Raw genomic sequence first — 19,199 nt, 5'->3', positions numbered from 1 at the left:
CGACAAACATACTTATATCTGGTACAAGAACGGACGACAGGTAACAGATGGATTCACTAAAGTCAACAAGCTGTACCTGGACTCAGTCAGCAATGAAGAGCTTCAACAGTATTCCTGTGCTGTAGGAGGTAACACATCTCTCATGATACATGTGCTTCAGTGTCAAATGTTTGCAGCATTCAGGTGGTTTCTCTGATAGTCATGATTTACTACTTTGTGTTGTGAAGATCCAGTGAACAGCACAGTGTTCAGCCATTATACAGTCACTCTGCTGCTGTTTTTACCTCAGTTTCTCATAATAGCAGCTCTGTGGATGTGGTGAGTAAAAGATCTAATTGTATGACGTATAGTAAATATAATGAAATGGATTTGGATTATAGGAATGTGAATTATGATTCAACAGGTTTTTCATCAAAATCTCATTTAAAAACCAAACTGAAAACAAGAATGAAGAGGTGAGAAATAATTGACATTGAGAATCTGCTATAATATTTGAAATGCAATGGCTACAAAAATGGTTTTAAATATATTTGATCATTTTTGTCTCAGATTCAGATGTTCCAGATGTCTTCATCTACATCTGCTGTCTGTTCATCAGAGCTGCTGGAGTGATGTCATTGTGTTCTTCCATTGTAACATCATCACCTAGCAACAGTCAGAACTGTCAGCAGCAACATCAGTGATACAGTGATGTCATAGACATGGACATATCAATGACTGTCATTGAAAAGCATTGTGTATACTAGGTTCATAATTAATATAAATAATGCATAATGTATAATTAATTCTAAAGTGAAATGGTAACCTACTAGTAATAACTTAAAGGGGTCATCAGATGCAAAGTGTTTGAACATAAATGTGTGTTGGCCGTGTGTATACAAACACCCTATAATGATAAAAATCCACCCAGTGGTTTTTATTTAATCTGTAAAAATCAGAGATGGCAAAAGTACACACATCCTTCACTCAAGTAAAATTACAGATAATCATGTTTAAAAATAATCTGTTAAAAGTAGAAGTACTGACTACACTTTTTTTGCTCAAGTTAAAGTAAAGAAGTATGAGCTCTGACATGTACCTAAGTAAAAAGTACCCATTAGTACTGCCTGTTTTACTGTCACGCTGGTAACTGGGCCTCAAGTCATATTGACACATTAATACAAAATAATTTACATTTAAAATTTTGTTAGCTAATGAATGTATCAAGGCTGAACAACCACCATGTAGAACAGGGCAGGATTGGGACAAAATTTCAGGCCAGTGAAATCTCAAACTCATCCAGGCTATCCCATTCACCCACAACAAAATCTGAAACCACCTATTTTTTGTATGGTCATCTTATTTATAAAAGGGGTTAAAACCTAGCAAAACCTAATAATTAGACAAAATAATTAAAGGTTCTCTTGAACTGCACCTTCATTTCCATTTTCCTTTTCAGTCTCTTTATTGTCCATGATATCTCTCTGCATCTCACTTAGTGTGTGTTTACTTTTTTCCACAAATTTTCTTGTACCTGTCCCTTTTCCCATCAGCCATCTACTGTTATGAACTGTCTCCACCTTCTTGCAAAACAACCACCTCATTGTATTCTGTTTGCAATGACATAACTTTATTTTAGTTCAATTTAAAGTATCACATTATGACCATGTGTTCGTTTATCGTAAAATTACTTAAATACTATAGATTTAGTAAAACTATATTTTTTTAATTGCCTAAATGTCATTTTTTATTCAAGAAAAAAGATTGAACGTTACAAAAATATTAACAAGTAAATCCAGATACACAAAATATTAAAGCAATCTTATACAGGAAAACAGTGCTCTAAAGAGGGAGAGACAAATAGATAGATAGATAAATAAATAAATAAACATAAAATAAAATAAAAAAACATAGGAACAACTAAACAATAGTTCACATTTTCTTTCTTTTTCCTTAGGACATATTCAAAAGTTGCAGCAGGGGAGCTATATCAGAAAATAATCCATGAAATCTAACAATATGACAATCATTTTATTAATTTGCATTAGAGACTTTTTCAAAATGTCCTTTTCTGATAAAAATAAATTACACTTTGGTATGCATTTCGCTAATTTCTGTTTATGAATATAATATTTACCTTGTAAAATGTAAAAGTTAACAACATAATCATTTTACTTTCGTGTGAATAAGTACAAATAACATATTTTAAAGAAAGCATATAGTTGATATTTCTTTGCAGAAATGGAAAGGCACTAACATCAGACCAAAATCTAAGAGACAAATCACAATTATAAAACAAATGACACAAGTCTTCCTCATGTGCATTACAGAAGCTACAAGTACTGTCAGTGTTCATGAATTTAGAAAGAGCTACTTTACATGGGTAAATTTTGTGAAGTATTTTGAAATGCACCTCTTTAACTTTATTCAAAATACAAAATTTGTAAGGATTTGACCAGGTCGTTTTCCAATTAATATCAGAAATGTTTGCACTCCAAAAGAATTTTCCTCTAGGTGAGATTTTATGTTTTGATTACAACATTTCCTAACATTTTTATTATTACAAGAGGAAGAAAGTATTGCAATACCATCAACTTTTAATTCTGGAAATATTTCACTGCTTCCATAAGAGAGATGATTATTCATTAGTTGTATTAACCCCTAAATGTCAAAAATAGTACATAGAGTATTCTTTCGGACACTGACACTAGAGTCTAGACTTTGTAATAGTGAAGGTAGATGTTAAAATGCATATTGTACATTTAAAAAACACATTAGAATGGAGAACGGTTGTTGTGACATAAACTGCCATATCTGCTGTCATGACCGGAGTGGAGAACAGTTCTAAAATGAAGCGCAATTTTAAGCTTTTCAGCTTGAAACAACACAATGGCGAAAGCAGCTCAATGAAAATAAACAACTTCTAAATCTGGCTTTGTCGTTTGTGTGTGGTACAGCAGAAGGCGGCCATATGATTTCTGTGAGTGTGTATGTGTCGTGTTCTGGCCACATGACTCAGTGCTCGAATGAACGCAATGGATTCCAATATTAGTACATTTATTCTAAGAAAGTGCAAGCAGCTATTAAAAATATTAATGCCTGATCACCTTAGTCCCCTTTAAATTTCATATGAAAATGGCGGCAGACTCGGCTTCTCTCCGTCTTTCAGCACGTCCTTTAATCCGCAGACCGCGGCGGCGCAGAGCGAGAAACAGAAGACAAGGTGTCTCCTCGTCATACTGTAAAAGATTCTTAAGATAAGGCTGATTCGCAAGGGGAGCATCACAACAGGATGTCAATTAAAACATCTTGAAACAACATCCATTTGCACGTTTTATTTTCACCAATGCCAGTACACAGGATTTCCATAGGTTTATCAGACTGGTTTGAACTTAAACAAAAATAGGAATAAACATAAATTAAACAATCAATAAATTGCATAACAGAATCCAAACCATAATAATGTTCAAACAACAAACTTACATCTATACACAGCCACAACACCATATGGAAAAAAAAAAAAAAAAATGTCCAGAGCAGCAACAAACAGTGAGCATACTGACTGCTGCTCTGAGGCAGCTCTTCATAAAGGCCACTAATTGAAGTGGTAATGGGGTGCAGCTGTCAACAGTGGGTGGAGCTATAGTCACTATGTCAGAGGGATTTCCAACAAGGCCGCCCCAAAATATGACATCATATTTTTAAATCTGGAAAATCACGATGACAAAACTTAATCCTAGTCCTTAATAAAAGGCAAAGGGATGAGGTGGCTAACTGGACGTACATAAGACTTCCCTTTGATTTCAATTTCAGCAACTCGGACACAGCCGTCCTTGCCTGAGAAAGTCTTCAGTACCTTGCCAATGGGCCATAAAGCACGGGGAAGTCGAGTGTCCAAGAAAATACCTATATCAGAATTCTCCAGGTTACCTTGATCTTGCTGCCATTTCTGGCGAACTTGTAGAGTCTTCAGTACCTTGCCAATGGGCCATAAAGCACGGGGAAGTCGAGTGTCCAAGAAAAGAATTATATCAGAATTCTCCAGGTTACCTTGATCTTGCTGCCATTTCTGGCGAACTTGTAGAGTTGGCAGATAATTCCTAATAAACCTGGTCCAAAATTGATCTGCCAAGAACTGGCTATGTCTGGCTATGTATCTTCTCCGAGTTAGAACATTAGAATCTGCATATATAACTTGAGGTAATGAAGCATCTTGCCGCCCCATAAGGAGCAAATTAGGTGTGACAGGATCCAAATCATCAGCATTAGAAGAGACATACCATAAAGGTTTGGAATTCAATATTTCTTCAACTTCCACCGATAAAGTTGTTAGGACTTCCTCAGTTACAACTTGACTTCCTAAGATGGATCGAAGTGCAGACTTAATAGATCGGATTTCCCTCTCCCACGTTCCTCCAAAATGTGGAGCATACGGAGGATTGTAGGTGAATTTGATTTGATGATTCCACAACTTATCCTTCAAGTCTGGGTTTAACTGGTCAAAGGCATACTTGAGTTCACTTTCACCCCCATGAAAATTAGTTCCTTGATCACAGATCACTTTATAAGGTCGTCCTCTACGAGCTACAAAGCAACGCAGTGCCAATAAAAAGCTATCAGCATCAAGACTTGTCAGCAATTCCAAATGAACACATCTAGTAGTCTGACATTTGAACAGTAATCCCCATCGTTTCTCAGTCTTGCGACCAGACTTTATCACAAATGGTCCAAAGCAGTCCATCCCTGTGGACCAGAAGGGAGGCTTGAACAGACTGGGCTTAGATGGAGGAAGATCAGCCATCCTAGGAATTGTTGGTTTTCCTTTCCATTTGACACATTCTAGACATGTTCTCTGATATTTCTTCACAGCTTGTCTACCTTTAAAAATCCAATAATAGCGCCTAAGATGAGCATAAACTCTGCTCCAGGATGTCCCAACTTAGCATCAACATCAGCAATCAACAGTTGACTGATAGCATTTTTGGCATCAAGAATGATTGGATGAATGGTGTCAAAGGCCAGTTCTTGACTTTGTCGAAGTCGCCCTCCTACACGAATGACTTCAGCAATGGGATCAAATTCCGGTGCAAGGCTGTATAGTCGACTACTAGATGGAACACTTTTTCCCATTTGCAGTATGCCATACTCCTCTGCAAATTCTTTCTTTTGGGCCTGTCGCAACAAGAGAATTTCAATCTGAGCTTTGTCCAGTGAAGAGTTTAAGTTAACTGCCACAGCTTTAATGAGCTCAATCCATGACTTGTATTGCTGAACATCCAGATTCAAAAGGTCATCTTCAGCATTAGTAAGGCCACAAAACAGAGTTTTCCTTAGCTCTGTATTATCAACAGAGTCCTCAGTCATACCTGGGAATTTTGGCCATTGATTGGGTTCAGAATAAAGGAAAGCAGGTCCTTGACTCCAGCGGTTAGGTTTGGCTAAATCAGCCAGGCTCTTGCCTCTGGTAATATCATCAGTTGGATTGCTGGGGCTGTCAACATAACGCCATTGTTCAGGGGTAGAGTACTCTAGGATCTCAGTAATGCGGTTTGCAACAAATACTTTGTAGCGGCAAGTATCAGAACGTATCCAGTTGAGTACGGTCATTGAATCGGACCACAGGATTGTTTGTTGAATGTGCAGATCAAGTTCCCGCTGCAGCAGATTTGCCAATTGAACCCCCGTGAGGGCAGCACACAATTCTAGACGCGGTATGGAAATTGACTTGCGAGGGGCAACTCTAGATCGGGCCATCACAAAAGAGACTAGAACTTCACTCTCAGAGTTGACAATCCTTAAGTAGGCTACTGACCCATAAGCCAATTCCGAGGCGTCACAAAATACATGCAACTCCCTCCTGATAGAGTCACCCTCCAGATCAACTGGTCCATACAATCGTGGCAGTTCAAAAGAAGTGATGGCAGGAAGTTCACTCTCCCATGCTGCCCATGCATTCTTAATACCTTCAGGTAGTACTGGATCATCCCATTGTCTTCCTTTAATCCACAATTGCTGCAGCAGGACTTTGGCTCTGGTGGTAAAAGGTATAAGAAACCCTATAGGGTCATATTGGCTTGCAAGGACCCTATAAACGTTGTGCAAGTTAAGAGTATCATACTCAACAGGACGATGTTTGTAACAGAGGGCATCTCTGGCACAGTGCCAAATTAATCCCAGCGTACTGGGTTCTGCACAGTCTTGTCTCAACCAGAGCTCAGTGTGGGCAAATTTTGCATCACTGGGCAGATCTTCCACCACCACCGGAACATTACTTGCCCACTGTCGAATTTCAAAGCCTCCATCTCTCAAATGAGACCGTAACTTTTCGACCAGCTCCTTAGCTGTCTGGATGTCCATGACACTTTGAAGACAATTATCAACATAGAAGGCTTTGGTGACAGACTCCTTAATATCTTTGCAATCCTCTGGTAGATCTCTTGCATGCCTTTGCAAAGCATAGATCGCACAGCAAGGACTACAGGTTGTCCCAAATGGTAAAACTTCCCATTGGTACATTTCAACTGGCTTATCCGCTTTCATGCTTTGCCACAAAAATGCAGGAGGGGTTTATCTGAAAGCAGTAGACAAACTTGGTGAAACATGGACTTAATATCACCACTAATGGCCACAGGACGTTCCCTAAAACGAAGGAGTACACCTAATAGGGATGACCCTAAGGTCGGACCAAGCAACAGGTGAGCATTCAGTGATTCTCCTTTGAATGTATAGGAACAGTTGAATACTAATCGATTTTTTTTTCATTATGCTTGACGAGATGGTGGGGTACAAACCAGGACTCACTGCTTTGAGAGGCTTCTTCATGACTCAACTTCCTCACATAACCAGACTCAAGTTTCTCAATCTCTTCTTCATATACCAGGGCCTGCACCAGATTACGAATCAGTTGGCGTTCTGTGCATTGGAGAGATGACATAACTGCCTGTTTAGGAGCATTAAATAGGGGTGCATGCTTTGAACGAAGTAAAGGAGTAATGTATCTGGAGACACCATTCACAGTCTCTCTCACTGTCACCCGGTCAAAACAATCTAGGGCATACTGATCTTGCTTAGACCGGATAATGGCCTTTTCACTCCTGCATGGAAGCACATCCACTTGCCATAACTGTTCTACATCTTGCTGGAGCGAAGATGGGATGGAAGTTCCAGAAAGAAACAGACATTGGATTTCAGTCTCCTTCGACTGAGCTGATGGCACTGGACCTTGAAGGGCCCATCCCAATCTGGTATGAACTGCAGCTGGCCCTCCGTGAGGGCTAAGACAGACCTTCTCTACTGGAGCTAGAAGATACAGATGATCAGCACCAATCAGAAGCATAGGCTGGACTTTATTAAATGTTTCTAATGGAAGTCCCTTTAGATGACTGAATCATTTCAGAAGACTAGAAACGGGATAGGATTGCTCAGGAAGACCCAACCACTGGGCAGTGAAAGCCCCTTTGATCTGGTATTTCTGCTGAGAATTTGCTGCAGAAATTGTGATGTTCACACTAGCTTCTCTCAGGATCTCGGTGTCTTGACGCACAGTTCTAAGCACCAGTGATTCAGCTGTGCCCTTCAATCCAAGTCATTGTGCTGCCAGAGGTAAAAGCATTGTCCTTCCGGACCATCATCCAAGATAGCATACAGTTGCAATCAAAATTATTGAACCCCCCAGAGACGATAGTACTTTACAAATACAAGCTTTTGTGAAGATCCAGGACTTTATAAAAATTGCATCTCTAACAGATTACTGGTATATTAAAAGTGATAATGTCCATATATAATGTAATGTCTTTCAGTTTTTGATTTTTTTAATAACACAGGTATGCCAGAATTATTCAACCCCTGTTCAACATTGCTGTTTTTTAGTCAGTTATTTTTATGGTGGGGAACAAAATTGTCTTAAAACACAATTAAGCCTTTAGAAACTCAATTAAGCCTTAAAAAAACAGAATAAGCTTGAGCTGTTACACATACATACAGTTAGTCCAGTTAGCTGAAGTTGAGCAGCAAAATGGTAAAATCAACAGAGCTCTCACAAAAGCTATAGAGAAGAAATAGTTGTATTATATTATAAAGTCTAAGGCTGTATGAAGATTTCCAAGACATTTAAAAGTTGCTTTAGTTTAAAAGCAACTGTGTTGTACCAGAAACTGTGTTGTACCATTGTGTTGTACTAGAAAACCTGGTGGTGTTGAACAAAAAAGCACAATGTCATAAAATGTTTGATCAGAGCAACTGAGAAAAACCTGCAGTGTACAGCCAAATACTTGCAAGATGACCCAACAAAAGGAGGAAAAACATTTCAATGCAGAGTATAAGATGAACACAAGACAAGTATGGCATTCATGTTGAGGCATCTTGCCGAATACCACTCTTGCCCAAGAAGAATAAAAAGACAGACTTAAACATCCTAAAATTCATCTGGATAGACCTGCAGAGTTCTGGAAGAATGATTTATGGAGTGATGTAACCAATCTGGAACATTTTAGACCTGTGGATCAGCAGTATGTCTGGTGCAAAAAAAGGCAAAACTTATTAGCAGAAGAACACCATCTCCACTGTCAAACATTGAGGTGGATCAGTCATGTTATGGGGTTGTTTTACTTTAGCAGGAAGTGGAAAACATGACTGTATGAAGGACATCCTGGATTCTTTGAAGTATCAGGCCATTTTGGCAAGAATTGTGATGCCTTTGATGCAAAGACTGAAGCTGATGATCAGTGGACTTTCTTGCAGGACAGCCATCCCAAAGTATACATCCAAATCTACTTACGCTTGGTTCAGGGATCAGTCATAGAATGTTCTTGAGTGGCCTGTTCAGTCTCCAGATTTAATTCTCATTGAAAATATTTGGTTGAATTTGAAAAAAAGCAGTGGCAATGTGAAAACCAAAGATTATCAGTGATCTGAAAGCTTTTTCAGGCGAGGAATGGACCAAGATTGCAGTAGAAAGGTGACAGAAGCTTCTAAGCACTTCTAAACAGTGTTTATTGGTGGTTTTAAGGAATAAAAGATTCTGCACCAGATTTTACTTTTGGGGGTTGAATAATTTTGAACATGTTTAGAGCCAATTTAATTTTCTTTCATTAGTCATCAACTTACGTTCTCAAAATTACTCAAATGTGTATGAATAAACTTTCTCTACTAGTGTACTGATGGCTTTGTTGAATTGTTTTCACAAAATTTTGTTCTCTGTAGCAAAATGTCTTGCAGGTCAAGGGGGTTGAATAATTTCGATTGCAACTGTAATATATAATAATAAACAGAGCAATTCCAATAGGGTCCTCGCACTGCAGTGGTCGGGCCCTAAAAACTAATATAAAACTTTTTAAAATATAAACTGTATGTTTATTTGCAACAGTAATGCTAACAACAATAAAAACACATGTATGCCATTAAAACAGCGACATCTGCTGACGGACACCATGCTGCATTGTCACGGAAACATGCCAGCTGAAGGTTATGTTGCCCCCTTTGCCAAGTGCATTGCAAATATCTACATAATGGCATGCATGTGCCCTGCTTACTCCAGTCTAAACTCCAACACTTTCACACAAAAAAAGGTACAGTTTTGTTGCTGGGGCTGGAACTATCCCTTTAACACTTTTTGGCTTTTTTAGTATTGTGAATGTACCATGTGTCATGATATACAGTAAGTACTATGTACCATATCCAAAACTTACGTGTTACAGCCGCTGATACGCTGCAGATTGATGGTGCTCAGTTTGGTCACCCACAACTATAATGCCAAAAGTCATGTCCTGGATGAATACTTCGAGAACCTGTGTGCTTTAATAAAAACAAAGGGAAGCCTTAAACTATGCCTTATAATATTAATTCACAAACTCCAGTAAATGTGCACTAAATAAATACATTTACTTACAACTTTGTCCAAGCTGTACAATGTGATAGTCATCCCTTGTCTGTATAGCACTGATGGATACAACTGCAAAAGGACTTGCTGAGGTCCAAGCACAAGATCGTTGAATTCTATGCTGATCTTCAGTCATTCCAGAATATCACAAACATGAAAAATACAGAAACATGTTAAAACAACACTAAAAATAAAAATAAATGAATCTTGACAGAGAAAGCCAAATGTAATTGCAAGCTTACGTTTTAATTACCAAAACCCCATTTTACAATACAGAAAAGGCTTTTTACTTGTACTCTTCTTAGACAACATACGTAATTGTACATATATAGTAAACCAATAAATACAAATATTTACAAGCCTGACCGTATATTAATGCAGCTTTGCTGTGGGTTCCAGTGAGGCACGTTAACTGAGAGAGTTACCGGTTTGTGTCAGAAATATCAAATATACGCGCTTCAAATGAACTCTGAGGGAGCTGTTCATTTGTTTCTCTTATAACACGCATTAAAATGACACTTCGAGTAGTAATATTGTTTTTCTCCCCTTAATTTTAATCGCTCATAAGTTCATTTTTTTAAATTCCCGCCGTTCTAAATCCACACAGTTGTTCGTTCCTCTCCGTCTCGCGCTCTGTTTGAACGGTTCTCTCTCTAACGCAGCACTGCCCTCAAATAATACATACCAAACTGTATATTTATCATTCTCCATAAGTTAAGCTCAGTACCACAGCAGTGAATATAATATTTGTATCGAAAACACTGTGGAACCGTGTAAATTTTGAGGTTTAGAGTGCCGCGAAACTAGTACATATAACCAACTAGAAAATACGACGCTTTAAACCATACTTGTACTCTTCTTAGACAACATGTACATATATATAAAAAAAAAATAAAAAAAATATTTGATTGAGAACATTTTCCAACTCTGTGGAGAAGCTCCCCATGATGACTGACAAACATCTTTTTTCTGCAACGGTCTTCACGAGATCTTGCGATATGTGACGTTAAGAATGTGATTTCCTCATTAACACATTTTTTTTAAGTTGAGGGGGCAAATAAAAATGTTTTGTCAACTTATGAACTAGTTGAGACAGTAAAATTTAAGATATTAAGTTGAATGAGCAAATTCAGTAGCTGCCAGTTGTGTCAACTTAAAAAAAATTAATTGAAACAACTAAATGGTGAAATTATTTTTTACAGTGCAGTTCGGAGCACAGACATTTACTAAAATAACTGTTTTTTGAAAAATAACTCCACTAAGTATAACAAAGCGTCCCTCAGGATCAGAGATTACTTGCTCCATAAGAAACATTACTCTCTTATGTATCAGGATATCTGTACCTCTTGACCTGCTATTAAAACTGGAATGATACACCTGTCCTACCCATGGTTCACGTAGTCTAGTATTGTCACTTATACGCAAATGTGTCTCCTGGAGAAATACAATATCAGAAGAAAGAATCTTAAGGTCGGAGAATACTTTGGAGCTTTTAATTTGACCACCCAACCCACGTACGTTCCATGCAACAATTCTAATGGAGTGACCAACTCAACCCTTAAAAGTAACAGCGGACTTATCCATGAAACTGTTTTAAAGAAAAAAATTGTGAAATTAACTGTAAAGAAAAAGCCAAAAGCCAAGTTTTTTTAACCTCAACTGGGAAAACACAAATAAGGTACGCAATCATGAACCAAATAAACAAAGAAAATCCTCCACTGAACACAACCCCTGAACATACCCTGAACACACAGAACAAATAACATGAAAAAAGACAAATGGAGATCATTTCTGATACCCATCCATCTAAACATGGCGAGTGGCCAGAGAAAACGTTTATCACAACCAGTTAAGTAGTGGAGTTGGCTCCAACAAACTTAAAGATTCTAACCTAATGAAAAACAAATTGCTACAACAGACAAAATATAACTCTGGATACTGGAAGGCCGAGCACATGAATATTCTAGCGTTTAGATTGCCAAACAAGGTCCTCCACGTTAGCTTTTAAAGCTGAAGATTCGAGACCTCCTGTTCAAGATGGGTTATCCTGTCTCTGTGGTCAGTGAGACTCGTCTCCATGTCAGTAATAGTAGTCGCTTGGGCCGCCAGTGTAGACCCAATAGAGGCAATAGACGAACGGACAGACTCCAGTGACGAATTCAGCAGCGTGGTGAGTTCACCCGTAATATTTTTCCTTAGTTTATCCATTTCGCTAATCAGCTTATCAGTCGTTAGCAGGGGTTGAAATGTCATCTGCCATGCTGCCACTGTCAGGGCCAACTTGAGACGTCTTGGACTAAGAATTGTGTTTGCCGCCCACTTGTGCACCTTTGCTTATTCGTAACAGGTTGCTGGATCCAAAATTTGCCTGTAGAAAAAGAACTAACTGCAAATAAGGTGTTATGTAGAAAAATTATGAAAATTATTTTGGAGCCCTGACACCACGTGTCTCTCCTCTACATGGCAAAACTGGAAGTCCTCTAACAAATAATAGATTAATGGGACCAAAGACTGCCTGTTAGATTTACCCCAAATCGCATTATATATCATGTTAAACCACTACAGAGACATTAGAGCCAGCGGTACATCCCAGAAGATCTGGTCGAGTTGAGGCTTCTCTCGGCGGCTTTATAAGCACATAACAGTCGCTAACAACCTGGAGCGCATGCATCTGAAAATGCAGACGTAATCTTTATTAACAAACTGCATATTTGAACTATATAACCTCTTAAAAGTACATTCTGTGACACAAAAACAGTAATATTATAAAATTATACTGGATTTGGGCCATGACACTTGCTGTAAGTAGTACCATAAGCGGAGTGATACAATTACAAATGGTGAAACGGCAGTTGGTGTTCTCTTGGACTATATATGACATTCTTATCAGCCAATCAGATTCGAGGACCAGAAAGAACTGTTGCATAAATTAAAATAAGTGTGGTAAGACACAATTTGCAATATCAAGCCATAAAGCAAGGTGTTTTGTACAGCTAAAAATAGCTGGACACGAATGAGATCAGAAGCCACACCCTTAACATTTACAAATGGCTGCACATGCACCTACGGCAAAAAATAAATAAATAAATAAATAAATAAATAAAAATAAGGTGGATAGTGGAAAAATTTATTTAGATTATTAAAATGTTTATTTGAAATGTTTCTTGGTTTTAAGAACTGATTCTTCTGTGCTATGAAAACCCCGTTTTGGAACCTGTATTTTAAATAGAGTGTATACATTAACACCCGGCTTTATTTAGCCTAAAGACAATAAGTGACTTCATTTTCAAGAGTTTTTCTTTAGACAAAAGGAAGGAAATAAGACCTGTGATGTCAACGTCTCCCCTACAACAGGCAGTAGAAACAGCAACTATCATCAGAGAACTTGAAACACAGCAGCGTATAATGTAAGTATATCTAATCTTTTCATTTAAATTAAGATTTACATTATAATGTAGTTTTAAGCATCTCTCTGAAATGATTGTTGTCCTGATTTTGGCAAGACTTTATTCTACCGTATCATTGTTACTATAGTAATAACAGTAAATAATGCATGATTACACGCAATAACCCTAAACCTAAAAGCCCTAACACTTACCATAGTAAGTACTGTACATGTTGATAGCAATTACACTGTCATAAGGACACAAAATGTAACCCTGATTTATTTATTTATTTATTTTGCATGAACTATAATAAGAGACCAATTACGTGTCAAGTGTGACAGAACTCAGTGAGTGTCTTTATTTAGGAGGAGCACTCTGTGTCTTTCATTGTATGTGTCATTGTAAGTGAAGATCATGAACTCCAGATTCTCACCGCTGATCCTGCTGCTGCTCATTCCAGGTTTGTGTCTTATTTAATTATACACTGTCAGAAAAAAAGGTACAGTTCTGTCGCTGGGGCGGTACCCTAAGATACAAAGTGAAAAGGTACAAATTTGTACCTTTAAGGTACCAATATGTACTTTCAAAGTATTAAAATGTACCTTTAAGGTACTAATGTGTACTGTTTAGGAGCAGGAGAAGTACCTTTTTGTACCTTATAGGGTACTGCCCCAGCGACAGAACTGTACCTTTATTTCTGAGAGTGTAGTTTTGTTGTTGTCCAACGTAATTAAGGAAGATCGTGATGTCTAGGCCTGAGATTGATGGTGAATTTTATTTTGACATGATTTCTGCACTACAAATGCATTATGATACACAGTTTTATTCATGGATATACAACAACATGCTGAAAGGGGTCATAAACTGCCTTTTTCAATCATTTGTACTGTTCTCTGAGGTGCCCTTATAATGTTATCAAGAATTTTACATCAAAAAACTTTTAATTTAGAAGTAATAGGCTATTTTCTGTCCTGTTTTTAATCTTCCTCATCAGTCTGTGACTCTGTTTGAATAGATTTGGTGGATTGTAGACACAGATGTAAATGCCCACTGCTACGACTGGCAAACGCTAATGTATGTTTGACAGTCTACATTCCTCATAGATGGATGTTGATGTGATTTAGGTTGAAAACGCATAGATACTCAGTACATATTAAACAATCTGTAATAACAGACACAGCAATAGTGACCAAATAATAATAACATTTACTCACACTTGGTGCGACATTGCTGTTGGATTCAATATAGCCAACAGAGCATCTTATTTTAGTTTCAATCTTTCTGAAAATCCTGCGTCAACTGTGCTTTGTTTGTGAACAAATCCGTGGTAAAATGAAGAAAACAAAGGACCAAGTTCTTACTGATGCCATGTGGAACTTTATTAAAAGTTCATTCACACGTTCCTAACATTTGGATCAGAAGGAAGGCAATACAAACACTGTGTTTTTCCCCAACTTGGCACTGCACAGAGTCTTGTTGTATTTGGAGCCATCTTTATCATTTGGTTTCTGTGTAAACCTATGTTTGCCTCACTCCTTATTTACACTACATGTACAAATCGGTGGACGGGGCTGAACAGACAGTGATGTAGAAGAAGGCGCTGATCATCTTCTGTGGAGGCGGTGTTTAGTCACACTATTACGTCATAAAGTGGCACATTACACAACCTGTCGTTCTGGCAGATTGGCTTCAATATAAGCTGTTTTCCGCCTAATGAGAAAGTTCTGAGTTCTGAAACTTGAGTTCTTATAAACTTTTTATAGTGCAATGACCTCTTGTCAAAATATCAAGGGAATTTTGGTTTCTCAGTTCATGACCCCTTTAATATTTAGACTGTTAACTGTAAAGTGACACACAGTGAAATGCAATATAGCTGAATGAGTTACTTTTATTTTTATTTTAGTCTAATTCAACTTGCTCTCTAATGTTCTGTAGTTTAGAGGCAGGATTTTCTATTTATGCTTCTTTAAAAATAGGGGTGGGTGTACAGACGAATTTAATTATTTACTAAACTGAGTGATGTGGTTTAGGTGGGTGTGAGCAGCAGATCGGCGAGGAGACATTTGGGAACTATTTGCATTCTTTCGTGTGAGCACTTGATCATGAATCTCTCCTCTGTTTGTAAACAGACTTTGTCTCAATAACATCATGTTTTCTTTTTCAGGCTTTGTAACATTGGACCGACTCTCTGTGACCTGTAATCAAAAGAGTATTTGTGCTGTGAAGGGGTCAGAAGTGACACTGAAGTGCTCTTACTCCAACATCAACATCAAAACTGTGTTCTGGTTCAGTGAGAAACAAAGTACAAGCTGGAGAAAAAACAATGAACCTGAAGATTTGACTTTAGACTCAGACTCAGGACGAGTAAAACATCAGATCTCAAACAGCTCTTCAACACTCACAATATCAGACGTGAGAGAGAGAGACTCTGGAGAATATCAGCTCATGTTCATCATGAATGATGGAGTTAAACATCTCAGATCAGCAGCCGTCAGTCTAACAGTCACAGGTGAAACTGAGTCCAGATTCTGGTCAGTTCAACTGTTTTGTCTGATGTGATGAAGTTGTTTTAATTTTTAATCTTTACTCTGTTCAGATCTGCAGTTGAGGATGAATCCTGTATCTACAGACACGACAGATGAGAGAGTACAACTGACCTGTTATACTTGCTGCACTTTGACCTCTGGAGGTCATTATTACTGGATGAAGGATGGACAGTATTTCAGACAGACACAGTCCCCTGACATATTTGTGTCAATCAGCAGTGATGCTGGCGGCTTTTCCTGTTCTCGTGATCAAAACCTGAAACATCCCTCCTCTTCTGTGTGTGAGTGTCAAATAATAAACTATTTTAATAAACAATATTTATTAAACATCTGTATTTAAAGTGTGAGTTCTGCATGTTAATCTGTGTTTCTTTCAGGTGTTTCTCAGAGAGGCTGCTGGGATGTGACTTACACCTCTAGAAGAGTCTGTGCTTTGGTGAACTCAACAGTAGAAATTTCCTGCACATACTCACATCCCTCTGGTCATACTGTAAATAAAACATTCTGGCATTACGGTCCATCTGGGGTCTTCAAGGATCTGCGTGAGGAGCATCAGTTTGCTGGTCGTGTGGAGTATGTGGGGAACAAACTGAGAATCAAAGATCTCAAGATCAGTGACTCTGGAGAATATCAATTCAGGATCATCACAGACAAAATAAACGGCAAATACTCTGGATCACCTGGAGTCATTCTTACTGTTACAGGTAACTGATCATGATAAACTGATTTAAAATTTTTCCTGTATAATTTCTAATTAACTTTAAATATTTTTAGGTACACAGATAAAAAGAAGTCCAGCTGCTGTATCAGAGGGACAGGAAGTGATATTAAGCTGTTCAACTAAATGCACTCTGAATGACAATCATACTTACATCTGGTACAAGAACGGACGACAGGTAACGGATGGATTCACTAAAGTCAACAAGCTGTACCTGGACTCAGTCAGCAATGAAGAGCTTCAACAGTATTCCTGTGCTGTAGGAGGTAACACATCTCATCTCTCATGATACATGTGCTTCAGTGTCAAATGTTTGCAGCATTCAGGTGGTTTCTCTGATAGTCATGATTTACTTCTTTATGTTGTAAAGATGCAGTGAACAGCACAGTGTTCAGCCATTATACAGTCACTCTGCTGCTGTTTTTAACTCAGTTTCTCATAATAGCAGCTCTGTGGATGTGGTGAGTAAAACACCTAGAGATTATTCACAACTGCATGTTATACAGTAAAAATATTAAAATGTATTCAGGTTTTGAGTGTGTGAATTATGATCCAACAGGTTTTCCTTCAAAATGTATCTCACTTCAAAACCAGACTGAAAACAAAAGTGAAGGTAAGAAATTATACCTGGATAAACACCCTAATGCAGGTTTTTACATGAACAGATCAGGTTGAATGGGCACAGCAGCATATCACTACAGTAAACGTCAAGGTTCTTGAGGAGGATTTATGACAGCCAATTCACAACAACTTGTGAAGGAAAAAAAAATTATTGTATTAGAATCACCAATTGACATACAGTCAATCGAAACAAGAAAGAATACAGTCAGGCCTGTTAGTATTACAAATACAGAAATATTTTCCACAAAATTATTTTCTCTGTTCGTAGTCACATGACAGCACATCATGCTCACCTTTTTCTTAGTTCTTCTTCTTTTTGTTGTTTTTTTTTTTTTTTTTTGTTTGTTTGTTTGGTTGTTTTTTTTTTTTTTTTTTTTTTTTTTTTTTGAGAAAAAGCAATTAATCATGCACGAAAGCAAGGGAGCAGGAGTCAGGGTACAGTTAATTTCTTAACTGCAAGTTTTTTCTGAAGTTTTTTTCTGGTTGTGGCTAGCGGGAAAAGAGCTCAGTCTGGAAACTAACAATGAAATACATTTTTTCTACCATTAGATTGTGTTTTATTAATGTCTACACCTTACTATAATACAATAACAGTATTATTGTTGTACAGCGTGACAAAAAATAATGTTAGATTGACGTGTGCATGCAGTAGCCAGAGCTGTCTCCCTTTTAGCTTTTACCGTTTTTCTCCGTGCTCTCTTTTTGCAAAATGACTTCTGTTTTTCTTATTTTGGCGTTTTACGGCAGTTGGCAAACAAACAATAGCTGAATTCCCACCACCTACTGGGCTGGAGTGTTGCACATTGAAGGAAGGAAAAAAAAAAAAAAAAAAAAAAAAATCTATTAACCTCTCAGTTTCATTAAATAGATCTCCTTTCTTTCTTTTCAGTGCCTGCTTTGCTAAATGATTAACTTCTTGTTCATTCACATGACAAGGACTTCAGTGACATCAGTGCTGATAAAATATCTGTGCACATTATAACCTTTTTAGTATTATGTTCTACTCATTGAATTGACATTAAGATAACATTAACATCTCAACTGTATATACTCATCAATGATTTGGTGTTCTTTCCTTAATGTTTTTGCAAAACGGCTGTTTCCATTTTTCTTAATCTTATCACTCATCACAGAGAAAATGCCCTCTAGTGAAGAATAGTCATTATTACATTTTTTTTTGTTAATCAAGTGTCTGCTAACTGTTCATTTAAAGGGATTAAACATATATTGAATCTACTGTAATATAAGAGATGCATTGGCAGCAACATTGTTGTAGTTGTGTTTAATGTCTTTCTATTTGTCTGTGTCAGAATCTGCTGTTCCACATTTGTTCATCTGCTGTCTGTTCATCAGAGCTGCTGGAGTGATGTCATTGTGATCATCCATTGTGACATCATCACCTAGCAACAGTCAAAACTGTCAGCAGCAACATCAGTGATACAGTGATGTCATAGACAGTGACATATCAATAACTATCAGTCTGCATGTGGGTCAATGACGTGACGCTACTTTTTTTTGTGTCCATATGGTTTAATTAAATTTAAAAGGGTTACAATTTTAAAATAAATGTGCACAATAATTTTTTTTTTTTTTTTTTTTTTTTGTGGACCAGGTCTAAATTTTCTGGTTTTAATGAATTTTGAGATAATATTTGGGGGATGATTGCAAAAATGTGTAACGCCATGCCAGCAGAGGGAGCCCTTGCCCATGTATTGACTGTTACTACTCCCTCTGCTGCTTCTATGGTTACTTCCTGTTTGTCAGCCATTTAAGGAGGGCCATGCCAAACAGGACTCTGTGAAGTATTGTTTTGCCTGTGCTCTGGTATTTTGATTTTTTTGCATGTTTTTTTGGATTACGCTTTTGTCTTGCCCTGGATGTTACTGTTTGCTGGTGTCTGACCCTGCCTGTCTTGACCACGATCTGCACAATAAAGCTTGCACTTGGATCTATCCACGCTTTTGTCGAGTCCCGTTACAAATGTCAATGTGGTGTAACCATAAAAACTTAGTACCAAATAATTGATTTTGTTTAAAAAAGGTGAAATTCTAAATAAAACACCAGATCAGCTA

The 19,199-nt window shown here is 37.6% G+C and overlaps 1 protein-coding gene across 1 annotated transcript; it reads left to right on the top strand.

The window, feature by feature from the left end:
* The first annotated feature begins 16,009 nt into the window (after nt 1–16,009).
* On the top strand, nt 16,010–17,148 carry LOC127160991 (sialoadhesin). The gene is made up of 6 exons (XM_051103640.1): nt 16,010–16,033; nt 16,075–16,120; nt 16,166–16,492; nt 16,563–16,772; nt 16,877–16,967; nt 17,066–17,148. The coding sequence occupies exons 1-6, from the start codon at nt 16,010–16,012 to the stop codon at nt 17,103–17,105; spliced, it is 738 nt and encodes a 245-aa protein (XP_050959597.1). The 3' UTR covers nt 17,106–17,148.
* Nucleotides 17,149–19,199: the final 2,051 nt, after the last annotated feature.

The sequence above is a fragment of the Labeo rohita genome, unplaced genomic scaffold (genome assembly GCF_022985175.1).
Source record: "Labeo rohita strain BAU-BD-2019 unplaced genomic scaffold, IGBB_LRoh.1.0 scaffold_518, whole genome shotgun sequence".
Lineage (NCBI taxonomy): Eukaryota > Metazoa > Chordata > Actinopteri > Cypriniformes > Cyprinidae > Labeo > Labeo rohita.
This window is presented reverse-complemented; position numbering and strand designations above follow the sequence as displayed.